Source organism: Rhinatrema bivittatum, chromosome 3, assembly GCF_901001135.1.
Source record: "Rhinatrema bivittatum chromosome 3, aRhiBiv1.1, whole genome shotgun sequence".
Classification (NCBI taxonomy): Eukaryota; Metazoa; Chordata; class Amphibia; order Gymnophiona; family Rhinatrematidae; genus Rhinatrema; species Rhinatrema bivittatum.
The window spans coordinates 531,339,444-531,351,854 of record NC_042617.1 but is presented as its reverse complement, the minus strand read 5'-3'; the positions used below and the strand labels follow the sequence as shown (position 1 = coordinate 531,351,854).

The 12,411-nt window shown below is 42.2% G+C and overlaps 1 protein-coding gene across 2 annotated transcripts in view; it reads right to left on the bottom strand.

The window, feature by feature from the left end:
• Nucleotides 1-710: 710 nt before the first annotated feature.
• Nucleotides 711-12,411, bottom strand: part of AGBL5 (ATP/GTP binding protein like 5) — a 740,606-nt gene continuing 728,905 nt past the window's right edge. For both annotated transcript variants that reach the window (XM_029596295.1, XM_029596297.1), the window contains one exon: nucleotides 711-2,369. In XM_029596295.1, coding sequence (XP_029452155.1) covers nucleotides 2,292-2,369 — 78 coding nt within the window. In that variant the 3' untranslated portion in view covers nucleotides 711-2,291. The remainder of the gene's footprint in view (nucleotides 2,370-12,411) is intronic.

The window sequence follows — 12,411 nt, the reverse complement described above, 5'->3', positions numbered from 1 at the left end:
TGGGGGGGGGGGGGGGTTTAGGTAGGGCTGGGGGGTGGGTTAGAGAGGGGAAGGTAGGAGGGAGCGGAAGGAAAGTTACCTCCGAAGCCGCTCGGTGCGGCCTCAGAGGGAACGGGGAAAGCCATCGGGGCTCCCCTAGGGCTCGGTGCGCGCAATGTGCACAAGTGTGCACTCCCTTGCGCGCGCCGACCCCGGATTTTATAACATGCGCGTGGCTGCACGCGCATGTTATAAAATCGGGCGTAGATACTAAAATCTGGCCCTTAATATATAAATCTTTACCCTGTTTAGATCACAATGTATAGTTAATTTTGTGGGAAATAAGAATGATGAAATTAAGAACTTTTTCTTTGGTAAAGGTGCTGGACATTGGGGCTGCCTTTCAATTGTTTCTGATATTGCTTTTTTTCAATAATTTCAGAATTTTTGTTAGATTTTATGATCAAGTATTGTACTTTTCATAATAACAATTTCTGACATCATTACATACATTTACATTTCAAGTACCAGGATTCGTAAAGATGCATAATTTGTGAAATTGAGAGACTGACTTTTGTTTCTACTTTAAATTAAATACTGGATTAATCATTTCTCCCTTCTACTGTAAATCATAGAAAGCAATGTGCTACCATATTCTGCTCCTAGTCTTTTACACTGAGCACGAACACAAAGTTGAATCCAGGAGACTTGTTTCAAAAGAACAGGTCTGAATAACTTTTATTCTTTCACACAGCTTTTGGTTGCAAACAGTCTTCATTAAAATACAATATGCACGACAACTCTAAATTATAAAAATAGCTAGAAAAACCATCTTTGCATTGCTATTTACATTTAAGTGAAAACAATGTGGCTTTTATCCTAGAACCTAATAATTAGCAAATCAAATACTAAGGAAAATAAAATAGGTGCATATTATTTGAGTAACATTGCCTGTGAATTGAAAAGGAATCAAAGGAGCTTCACTCTAGTATGTCTACAATGGCCCCACACAAACAAAAAGCAGCCATCGAGAATTGGGCTTCTGGAACAGTCATAAAAATACTCTAACTAAAAGCAGACATACAAAAATAAACATGCTTCAGTCTTTATAATAAGTGTCTTCATTATAATAAACCATAACAAACCTTAACACTACAATTCAAAGCATTATACAATACTATGCAAGTCATCAACAAAAGCCTGCGTCTTTGTAGTGTGGGACGATGCTCTACTGCACTGCAACTGAATACAACACAGACAGGCTTTGGACTTGCTGAGAACAAATGACCTGCCCAGCTTTTTAAGCTGTAAGCAGTGACCCACAACAAAATGTATTCTGAACATCCTTAATGACCAGGGACTACTTTTACTACCTGTCTTTGTCCTTGTCCTACTTTACAGTAAGGATAGGCAAAATGACTTTGATTAACTATCTTGTCAAAAGGAAACTAAAAGGGAAAGTCCACAGGAAATATCTAACTGGAACCTATAGAGAAGCTATAAGATGGTAACCAGTCCATGGTGTGAAACTTACAAAACCTTTCAAATAAGTCAATTTTGCCTAGTCACACTTTAGATTCCTTGTTTTTTTTGTGACTGTTATGGAACAAATCAGAGGACAAGGCCAATGAGTGCACTTTTTAACAGTAAGTCATTTTTTAATGTGCATTTCTTCTTATCTCCTGGTTGAGAAACATCTCTAAAAGGTGTGTGTGTATATATGATGAGATTAACGTTACTTGGAATACCTATGCCTACAAACTCTTAGTTGGGAATAGGGTTTATCCTTGGATTTAAGTAAAGCCCTGTGTTACTTTAGTCCTGTAGGTTGTGCAGCATTACAGTGCCACTGCGGCGTCTCTTCCAGGGCTGACCTTAGGTGGGTGTAGGGCCTGCGGTGACTCAGCCACAGCAGGGCCCCGGAACGCTGACAGGAAATGAGCGTGCTGGGAGCGCAGGGTCCAAGGCGGTCACATTGATTCACACACTCCCCCACCCCTATAAAGAGCTCTGCTGTCTCCACTTTCCTTTAGTTGCTCACAGACTAGTGGAGACTTACTAATACCATTAAGAAGGCGGGGGGGGGGGAATCAGTTTTAGGATCAAGAACAGTGGAGAGCAGGTCTAACCTGGCTCGTATCAGCAAATCAAGCCAGGTTTCTGCTAAAGAAAATATTGTCCACAAGATAAGCCATCACCCCCAACTCTGCATTCTGCCAAGGTAATTCCCAATAGCTGAGAGCTGAATTAGGCTATCTGAGGATGAAGAATATTTCAAGTATGTTGATCTGGTGCTGATCGTTAGCTTACTGTCAAGATTCAGTACGAAAGGACAGGATTGTCTGAGTAGGCAGCAGTCTGGGGGACTCCACAGATACTTCTGAGAAACTCTGGAGGAAAAAAAGAGATTTTACTTGAAATGATTACAGCATATAGCACATGTGTATACACTAAAAGGTGAATTTTAAAAGAGATGCGTGTGTGAAAAAGTGCAGATGCGCGTGCACTGAGCATATACCTATCTCTGCTCGATTTTATAAACCTCCCAAAAACGCGCGCAACTACCGATGCGTGACTATCTTGTATCAAGAAAAAAGGGGGTGGAACGGGGACGGGGCATGGGCATTCTCGGGTGGGGCTAACAGATATGTATGTATGTAATGACGTGAATGGGCATGCGTCCAGGTCCATTTCAATGCCAATTTACTTCTGCTATAGATCAGGTGTAAGTCTAAATAAAACTATTTTTAGCCACATATGAAGTGTTTGAGAGATCTGGGTAAACTGGGAGGAATGCAGGCTAAAGAACCAGAAGGGTCTTGATGACATAGATTTAGACTGGGCAAACTGGTGAACGAACTGGTTAAAGTGGTCATTTCCTTCACGTGCGCATGTTTTACAATTTACTCACTTGTGCGTGTAAAGACTGACTATTCCCAGTTATTCACATGCATGCTTAAAATTAGGAGCACGCATACATAGGCAAGGCCTATTTTATAAAATGTGCGCAGTACTTGGGCGCACGATATAAGATTTTAGCATATGCTGCTGTGCATCCATATACACATATATATGGGTGCCCAGGCACTCATTATAAAGTTATCCTCTAAGTTTTAAGATATTTTCTTTATTGCTTTTTTTAATCACATTGGGCTTGATTCTTCCAGGTCTTTTCCCATAGTCACAAAATTGGAGAAAATCTTTACTGAATCAGGTCCACAGATTTGAAAAGCAGACAAACCGGTAACTTTCAAACCGGCGGGCAGGTGCACTTTGGCACATGTGCATTAGAGCGGGCACAGGGACACGGTGATTTTATAACGTGCACAAACATATGTATGTTGTAAAGTAGCACTGGTGCCCACATGCCTAGGCGGGTAAATCCCAAATCTACCAAGTTGGGGAATTTTAAAAGGTGCGTGCCTCCAAGCTATTGCCAAGTTTCAACAATTTGTCCATCAGTTTGCCCAGTTAAAAGTTAGGTCCTCCAAACTCCCCTGGTTTGATAGCCTGCATTCTCCTGTTACCCCAGACCCTTTAAAACTTGTCAGAAAAGGCTCTCTCTTTTTATTTTTTAACTTACACCTCTTCTGTAGCAGAAGTAAAGTTACGCAGGGTACATAGCTGTTGGACACGCTCCAAAACACCCATGCCTTGCCCAGATTACACCTCTTTTTTGAAATTTTGTGACAGGAGCATGCTGCAGGATATACGCGCACAGTGCGGTAGCTTTTAAAATTCTTGCTATGCTTGGTTTGGATGTCATCTAATCTTTTCATGTTCCTCCTGTAAAATGGACTATTTATCTGGCTTTCTGTAAAAAAAAATGTGTGATCGCTAATTATTTCAGTAGAATTTTGCTTACTTCTAACTCCTTCAAGGACTTAATCTTCCCCACTTGCTCTGCTATAAAATTGTGAATTGAACTGTAGTCTGATTGAGATGAAAAATAGAGATCATTCCTAGCCTATAAGAACGAGCTGGATTAATTGTATCTGTATTGGCAGATTAGATTAAATATGATACTCCACAGATAATGCTTGTATTAAAATAAAACATCCTGTTGAAGAATTTGACACTAGAACAACTGTTGGTTTTTATTTTTTTTTAATAGGTTTAAAAGGCATCATCACTAAAATCTTCAAGAACAATTTTAGATTCCATTGTGGAAAAACTGTTCCTTAGGGTGTGCTTAGGCTTTATCTCTTTTCAAGAAACAGTTTCCTTGTGACTTTTCCTTTGTAACATGATATTACAAATACCTGCATCTTTACATAATGCACCTTCAAGCCTTTTCTAGCTCCTTTTGAAAAAAGGCAAACATTTTAGAAATATCTGCAGTTTAGGTGAGTTTGTTGAAGCTTCGCAATATGATTGTGCACTAACAAAGAAATCTCTGATGGCTTTCTCATATTAAAGTTTATCTCTATTAGATATATAATACACGTATTCCATTTCATGGGAGGGGGGTTATAGCTTATATTAGGATTAGCATCTCATAACATGATTAGTCTCTCAACTAAAATTGTATTCTCTTGTTGCGATCCTGCCCTTTAGGAGCGCGGGCAGGCTCTTACCTTCACGCAGCCAGTTGGGCCGCTGACGCTATTCTCTTCACGGCAGGCCTGCCGCCGTCGCAGGCTCCTCCCCGGCTGTCTCCGATCCAGCGCGGCAGGGTCGGGCCACTGGGAGCTCCCTCATGTGGCTGGGGACTGCCGCTGCCGCTCCTGCTTCCCCGAATCAGCTGGGGCCGTCCCCGAAGCTGTTTCCACGAGGCTGGGGTCTTCAGCCGGCAGGGACGGCCTCCCTGCCGGTGCCTGCAGCTTCCTGCAGCTCTCTGCTCTGCCTGCAGCCAGCCCTTCTTCTCTTTCTGCTTCAGTCTTTGTGGCTGGGAGCTGCTCCTGCAGCCTGCCATCTCTCCAGCTTCGGAGCAGGGCTGCTCCGCTGCCTGCCTGGCTTCCTCGGGCCTTCCACGTGGCTGAGGACGCCACCAGCTTCCAGCTCTCTCTCATCCAGCTTCCTAAGGCGTGGGCGCGTTCCTCTCTCCTCCTCTTCAAGGGCCAGCCAGGTGTGGCCCCCTGCTGACCCTTCCCTGGGCGTTGTCCTCTTCAGCCCTACAAAAGGGCTCAGCGTCCATTCCAGCTTTGCCTTCACAAGGAGTTGGTCACTCCTGGGATCCTGCTGTCCTTCGCTCCAGGAGTCGTCGTTGTTCCAGCACTTCTTCAAGGTCCTGTGTTTCCTGTTCTTTGTTGGAGCTCCTCGTCTTGTCTTCTTGCCTATGTTCCAGTCCTAATGTTCACCTGCTGTTCCAGATGTCCGTGTTCCAGCCCTAAGGTCTGTCTCCTGATCCAGTATCTGTGATCCAGTCCAGATGTTTGTTCCTGATGTCCGTAACCCAGCTCTGATGTTGCTTCTCCTGATCCTGACGTCCGTGATCCCATCTTGCCCTCCTGAACCCCTGGTTCCTCGTTCCTGAGTCTTCTGCACGCTTGGTACCTCACGGCAAGCCATGTCGTGGTCAGCGACCAGCCCCACGGGCGGGCTGAGTAGGGCTCTTCATGATGCAAGCCAAGTACCTTCTTCCTGAGTCTTCTGAAAGCCAAGTACCTTGTTCCTGAATCTTCTGAAAGCCAAGTACCTCATTCCTGAGTCTTCTGTACGCTTGGCACCTCGCGGCAAGCCATGTTGTGGTCTGCGACCAGCCCCCGGGCAGGCTGAGTATGGCCTTCATGATGCAAGCCTTGTACCTTGTTCCTGAGTCTTCTGAAAGCCTAGTACCTCGTTCCTGAGTCTTCGTCTGTGCATCCCAGAACCTCGTTCCTGAGTCTACGTCTGGCCTGAGTCTACGTCTGTGCATCCAAGTACCTCGTCCCTGAGTCTCATCTGAATCTCCATGTTCTGGTCTCCGCTGCCCTGGTCTCCATCCGGCCTGCCGCTTCTTGCCGTACCCTGCGGCAGGTCCAAAAGGACTTGGAACGGTCGGAGGACTGTTTATAAGACCATCATTGCGTTGTTGGTCTTCCGAAGCGTGCAGGTCCGGAGGAGGGTCAGTATCTCCAGTCTTCAGTCCAGCCTTGCTCCCGTCCAGCCCATGCTCGGGCATGCCTCGCCTACCGCGGCACCTCTTCGGAGTTCCTCTGGGGTCGAGCCATGGCCCAAGAACACACATCTCTTGGTAAGTGGGACTGCTCTCCTAGCGCTCCACAACATCTCTAGTGTCATTGCACAATATAAGAAGAAATTTGGTCCTCCAAAAATAATCCTCAGACTCAATAGATGCATGTAATAAGGCCACGTAAAGTAAACCAACCTGACTAATATCACTGAAGATTTCCTTCTACCCTTTTTTTTTTTTTTTTTTTTAATCTATGCTCCATCAAGGGGCCATGGAGGAAAAACATATACATTATCTTCTCCTTCAGCTAAATCTGTATGAGTACAATTATCCAATCAATGCCTCAGTCCTTACACCCACAGAAAAAACTGTACTATCTTTGCATTTTGCAAAACGTAATTCAAACTGATAGTCCTCTCAAGGAGTTCCTGCTCGACTGGATTGAGAAGATTTCGGCATCAGAAATTGGTCAGTGGATTTTCACTTCACCCAATTTAAAATGTTTTCTTACCTCAGATATCTCTTGAATCTAGGTTCTACCTTGCTTGGTTATACTTGCCATTGTGGTAACTTTGTCACATAGTAATCTCATCACCTTACCCTACAGAAGCAGAAGAGAGCGATATTACACTTAACGCAATGCTCTCGTCTCTAATCTGATAATTGACCATGAAGCTTATATGTGAAATCATTGATCTTAAACAACATAACTTTTATCAGTGAGCTTGCTAGCTTGCCACACTTAAATCTGCAAATTCTACCATCCATGATCGTGGTTCTAACTTAACTCGACTTTTTTTTTTTTTTTTTGTACTAAAATAGAGTTGTCCTCACGGGAAAAAATAAGAAGTCAAGATTTTGAGATCTGAACCTAGGCACCATAACTATAATTGCTCATATTGCCATTCTCTTGTGAATTCTAAAGGGCTATTTATTTTTTGGGACGATATTAAACACACTTTTGTGTGCATATATAATAATATAATACATGTCAACAGAAAAAGACCCAAGTGGACCATCCAGTCTGCCCAGCACTCTTTTTTTTAAATTATTTGGTTTATTCTTAGAATGATTTTTGCTCTATGTAGTTTCCCCAATCAGCAGTTTCCTTTTATTTGTCTCCATCATTTAGTCACTAATTATTTTTTGGTATGGAATAGAGCTCCCAAATATTCTATTGTATGAAAATGCTGAAATTACTTTTGCAAAACTGATATCCTTTCAAACTTTCAAATAAAAGCTATGCATTTTGATATTATGATTCCTTTCTGGAATGGTAGCAAACCATTATCAATTTTTTTTCTTAGACATGCTGTAATAGATCATCTATTTTATATTGAATGCACTCATTATGCCCTTATCGAGAAATGATCCACATTTGTGCACTAACAAAGAAATCTCTGATGGTTTTCTCTTATTAAAGTTTATCTCTATTAGATCAGGCTAAGATAAAAACTTGCCTTTCCACTCTGACAGCTTTATTGTACTGAGGGTTTCAGTTTGAAAATATGGGGTAAGTATTCATTTTCTCCCTAATTTTTGAAAAGCGATTTGTGCAAAAAAGGTTCTTTTTCTGCAACTTTTTATTACCTGAGTTTAAATGCAATACAAATATTGGCATGTGCCATGCACATATACAAAGGTTAGAGGGAACAGTGGCAAGCATACTTTGTTTGCCCCCTTTTAATTCCAGAATTAGGTCTGCATGACCTGTTCTCTTTGGAGTCACAAAGTATAAAGAATAACTTTGTCTGGTTTCCTTTAATGGAAAACAACATATTGCTCTCAACATATCAATTTGCTTATAGCAGTTAGAACTGCTACTTTCTTTGTTGATGGTACTCTGTAAAACTGATGTACTGGAGAGATTACTCTGTACTGGAGAGAGATACTCTGTAAAACTGATGTATTGGAGAGGTTAGTTCTAGAGCAGAGGTTCCCAAACCTGTCCTGGGGGACCCTCAGCCATTTGGGTTTTCAGGATATTTGCAATAAATATGCATGAAATAAATTTGTATACATTCCATTTCATGCAAATCTATCTCATGCATATTCATTGCGGATATCCTGAAAACCCAATTGGCTGGGGGATCACAAGGGAACCACTATTCTAGAATATATTCGTATCTATGACATTGTAGCGATGGACAATGCCTCTTGGCCAGTGGGTGGCACTGTTTCTGCCTGCTGCTAAAATACACGGGCCGTAGGTTAAAGTTGACTGGGAAATTAGTAGAGGGGATTGTTGAGTCAGGACCTGACCTATTTCCTCATTTGCAGCTTCACCATAGAACTTACAAAGATTCTCACTCTAATTGCCTAACCCCTTTGATAGGCCTAAAACAGGCTCTCTCTTGCAGAAGAGAGAAAGAAAACCAATGTGACCACCAAACTGTAATTTAATACAAGATTTTATAATTGCAAAAAGCAAGTTTCCAGGGGGTTTAGAAATTATAAATGTACAATGAAAACACAGCTTTACTTAGCTCCTAATAATTTTATCTTTCCCATCTTCAAACTACTGCATTTTCCCGAGAAAGCCTTTCATCCTACTCTCAGTATTTTACCTTGGTACCCAAAACCTGTATGAAAGGATACTTAGCCCTGATTAATTAGTAACAGTTTTGGTTGCTTGATCTTTAAGTCTTTGCTAGCTACAGACACCTTCTTCTGAAAGGCTCCTGACTCAACCTACAGGGCTTAATAATTTTTCCCAGCTGTAACTGCCCACAAACACCCCCAGCTTCCTACAGTTCAAATTGGCTTGACAACAGGTAGTGGTGCTTAAGCAATCTTACCCACTATCGGGCCGATACAGTAAAGTGCGCTCCGGTGGAGTGCACTGTTAGCCCACGTTTGGCCGCGCGTTTTTGACACGCTATTTTTACCCCTTATACAGGCAGGCATTAATTTCGGCCGGCACCAGGAAAGTGTACAGAAAAGCAGAAAAAACTGTTTTCTGTACACCCTCCGACTTACAATCATAGCGATATTAAGTCTGAGGCCCCAAAAGTAAAAAAAAAAATTTTTAATTAAAAAAAAAAATTTTAATCTGCATGCGGCCTGCGGGTTGGAAGACGGATGCTCAATTTTGCTGACATCCATTTTCCGAACCCGTGGCTGTCAGTGGGCTCGACAACCGACGCCGGTAAAATTAAGCGTTGGTTGTCAAACCCGCTGACAGCCGCCGCTTCTGTCAAAAAGGAGGCGCTAGGGACGCGCCAGTATCCCTAGCACCTTCTTTTACCGTGGGCCCTCATTTACATAAATTTATTTACTGGATCGCGCACCCAGGAGAGCGGGTGCTCGCCCACTCTCCCACGAAGTTTTCTGTATCGGCCCTTATGTGTTCTTCTCCTTTCTACTCATTTAAGACCTACAGAAGAATGGTTAACACAGGCAAACATCTAAGCACTGATTAACCTGACGCCTCTACCACTCTAATCAGGGACTCACACTATTCATATTTCATATTTATTTATATACCGTCATTCTGGAGCATACAATCATGGTGGTTTACAATTAAAAAAAAAAACCAATGATACAATACAATAAAAAAGTATACCATAAAATTATTAAATAAACTAGAATAAAATTATAAAATCTGATCTCTCATTGACTCTGCTTTTCATTGTTTCTCTTGCTTTGAATATGCCATTTTAAACAACCATGTTTTTAATTCCTTTCTGAAGAGCTCATTGTCTTTCTTCATACATAGTTCTTCTGGTAAGATATTCCAAAGTTTTGGACCGGTGACTGACACAGTGCCCTTTCCCTTACTTCGCTTAGGTGTGCCAAATGTATAGATGGAATTTGAAGTAGACACTTATTGGCAGATCTTAAGTTTCTCGCTGTCACATAAAGATGCAATGATGCATTTAACGATTCCGTATTATTACTATTAATCATATTTTGAATTATAGATAAGATTTTAAATTGAACTCTATATTTAACTGGCAACCAGTAGAGTGAATTTAATATAGGTGTTATATGCTCATATCTTCAGTTGCCAGATAATATAATCTAGCTGTGGCAATCTGTAATATTTGCAGAGGTCTAATTATGCTTGTAGGTAAGCCTAGAAAAAGCACATTACAATAATCAAATTCCTAAAGATAAGTGTTTGTAGAACTGTTCTGAAATCGATATGAGTGAAAGGTGTTTTTAACTGTTTTAGGATGTTCATTTTATAGTACCCATTTCTTATTTTTCATGATATATGTTTCTTCATCAACAAATGGCTATCAATTATTACTCCTAGATCATGGGCTTGATCAGCTATTTCAATTTTACTCTGGTTAATCGTTATAGAACTTGTTGCTGTGGTTAACATCTTTCTGTTTAACAGAATGATTTCTGTTTTTTGTATGTTTAAATCTAGTCTCATGTGTTTTTTGTTGTTGTTGGGTTTTTTTTGTTTTTTTTAAATATCCAGTGTTTTTAATGAATGCTCCATGGAGATATCTATAGGAAGTAGGAACTGTATGCATTGACGTAGATGTAATAATTGATACTCATTCCCGATAATAATCTACCTAATGGCAGCATGTATATATTAGAGATGTGAATCGTGTCCTCGATCGACTTAACGATCGATTTCGGCTGGGAGGGGGAGGGAATCGTATTGTCGCCGTTTGGGTGTTTAGAGTATCGTGAAAATCGTTAAAATCGTGAATCGGCACACTAAAACCCCCTAAAACCCACCCCCGACCCTTTAAATTAAATCCCCCACCCTCCCGAACCCCCCCCCCCCAAATGCCTTAAATTATCTGGGGGTCCAGCGGCGGTCCGTAGCTAAATCGGGGGAAGGGGGAGGGCAGGAAACCCGGCACACTAAAACCCCCTAAAACCCACCCCCGACCCTTTAAATTAAATCCCCCACCCTCCCGAACCCACCCAAATGCCTTAAATTACCTGGGGGTCCAGCGGCAGTCCGTAGCTAAATCGGGGGAAGGGGGAGGGCAGGAAAACCGGCACACTAAAACACCCTAAAACCCACCCCCGACCCTTTAAATTAAATCCCCCACCCTCCCGAACCCCACCCAAATGCCTTAAATTACCTGGGGGTCCAGCGGCGGTCCGGAACGGTCTCCTGCAATTGAATCGTGTTGTCTTCAGCCGGCGCCATTCTGCGCCGCCAATTTGCAAAATGGCGGCACAAAATGGCGGCTGAACGACCTCCTGCAGTCGATCTCCTGCCGGCGCCATTTTCCGTACGGAAAACGATTCGCGGCAGGAGATCGCTCCCGGACCCCCGCTGGACCTCCAGGGACTTTTGGCCAGCTTGGGGGGGCCTCCTGACCCCCACAAGACTTGCCAAAAGTCCAGCGGGGATCCGGAACGACCTCCTGCAGTCGAATCGTGTTGGTCTATGGCCGCCGCCATTTTGCGCCGCCATTTTGCAAAATGGCGGCGCAGAATGGCGCCGGCTGAAGACAACACGATTCAATTGCAGGAGACCGTTCCAGACCGCCGCTGGACCCCCAGGTAATTTAAGGCATTTGGGGGGGGGTTCGGGAGGGTGGGGGATTTAATTTAAAGGGTTGGGGGTGGGTTTTAGGGTGTTTTAGTGTGCCGGTTTTCCTGCCCTCCCCCTTCCCCCGATTTACGATTTTTTGACGATAAATCGGGGTAATTGGTATTGTATCGTGGCCCTAACGATTTTTGACGATTTAAAATATATCGGACGATATTTTAAATCATCAAAAAACGATTCACATCCCTAGTATATATTGAAAAAGGTTGCAGAGAAAGCTGAACCCTGTGGAAGTCTGGTTGTCATATAAAATTTTTCTGAAGTGCATCTGTGTAGTCTAACTTGGTAAGTTCGATTTGTTAAAAAGGATCTGAACCATTCTAATATTTTCCCCTCGATCCCAATTTCGGACAGCCTTTGGATCATAATACTATGAGCCATTGTATCAAATGCGGCTGATAAATCTAGTAGAATCAGCAGGTAAGAATGTCCTGCATCAAATCCTCGCAAGATTGTATCAGTTAGGGCCAACAACGTTTCCGTGTTATAGTGCTTTCTAAAACCAAATTCAGTTGGAAATAAAATATTTGTTTCAAGATGATCTGTGAAAGAACTACTTTTTCTAGAATTTTTGCAATTTGCAGGAAGAGTTGAAATTGGCCTGTAGTTGTTTAAAACTTTACTATCATCTTTGTTTCCTTTCAGGATAGGTCTAATTGATTCACACTTCAAACTCGCTGGAATATGGCTCTCTTCTAATGAAAGGTTTATACATTTTGTTAAGTAAGGAACTAGAGTATATGCAATTGATTTCATTGATTTAATTGTTAATAAATCAACA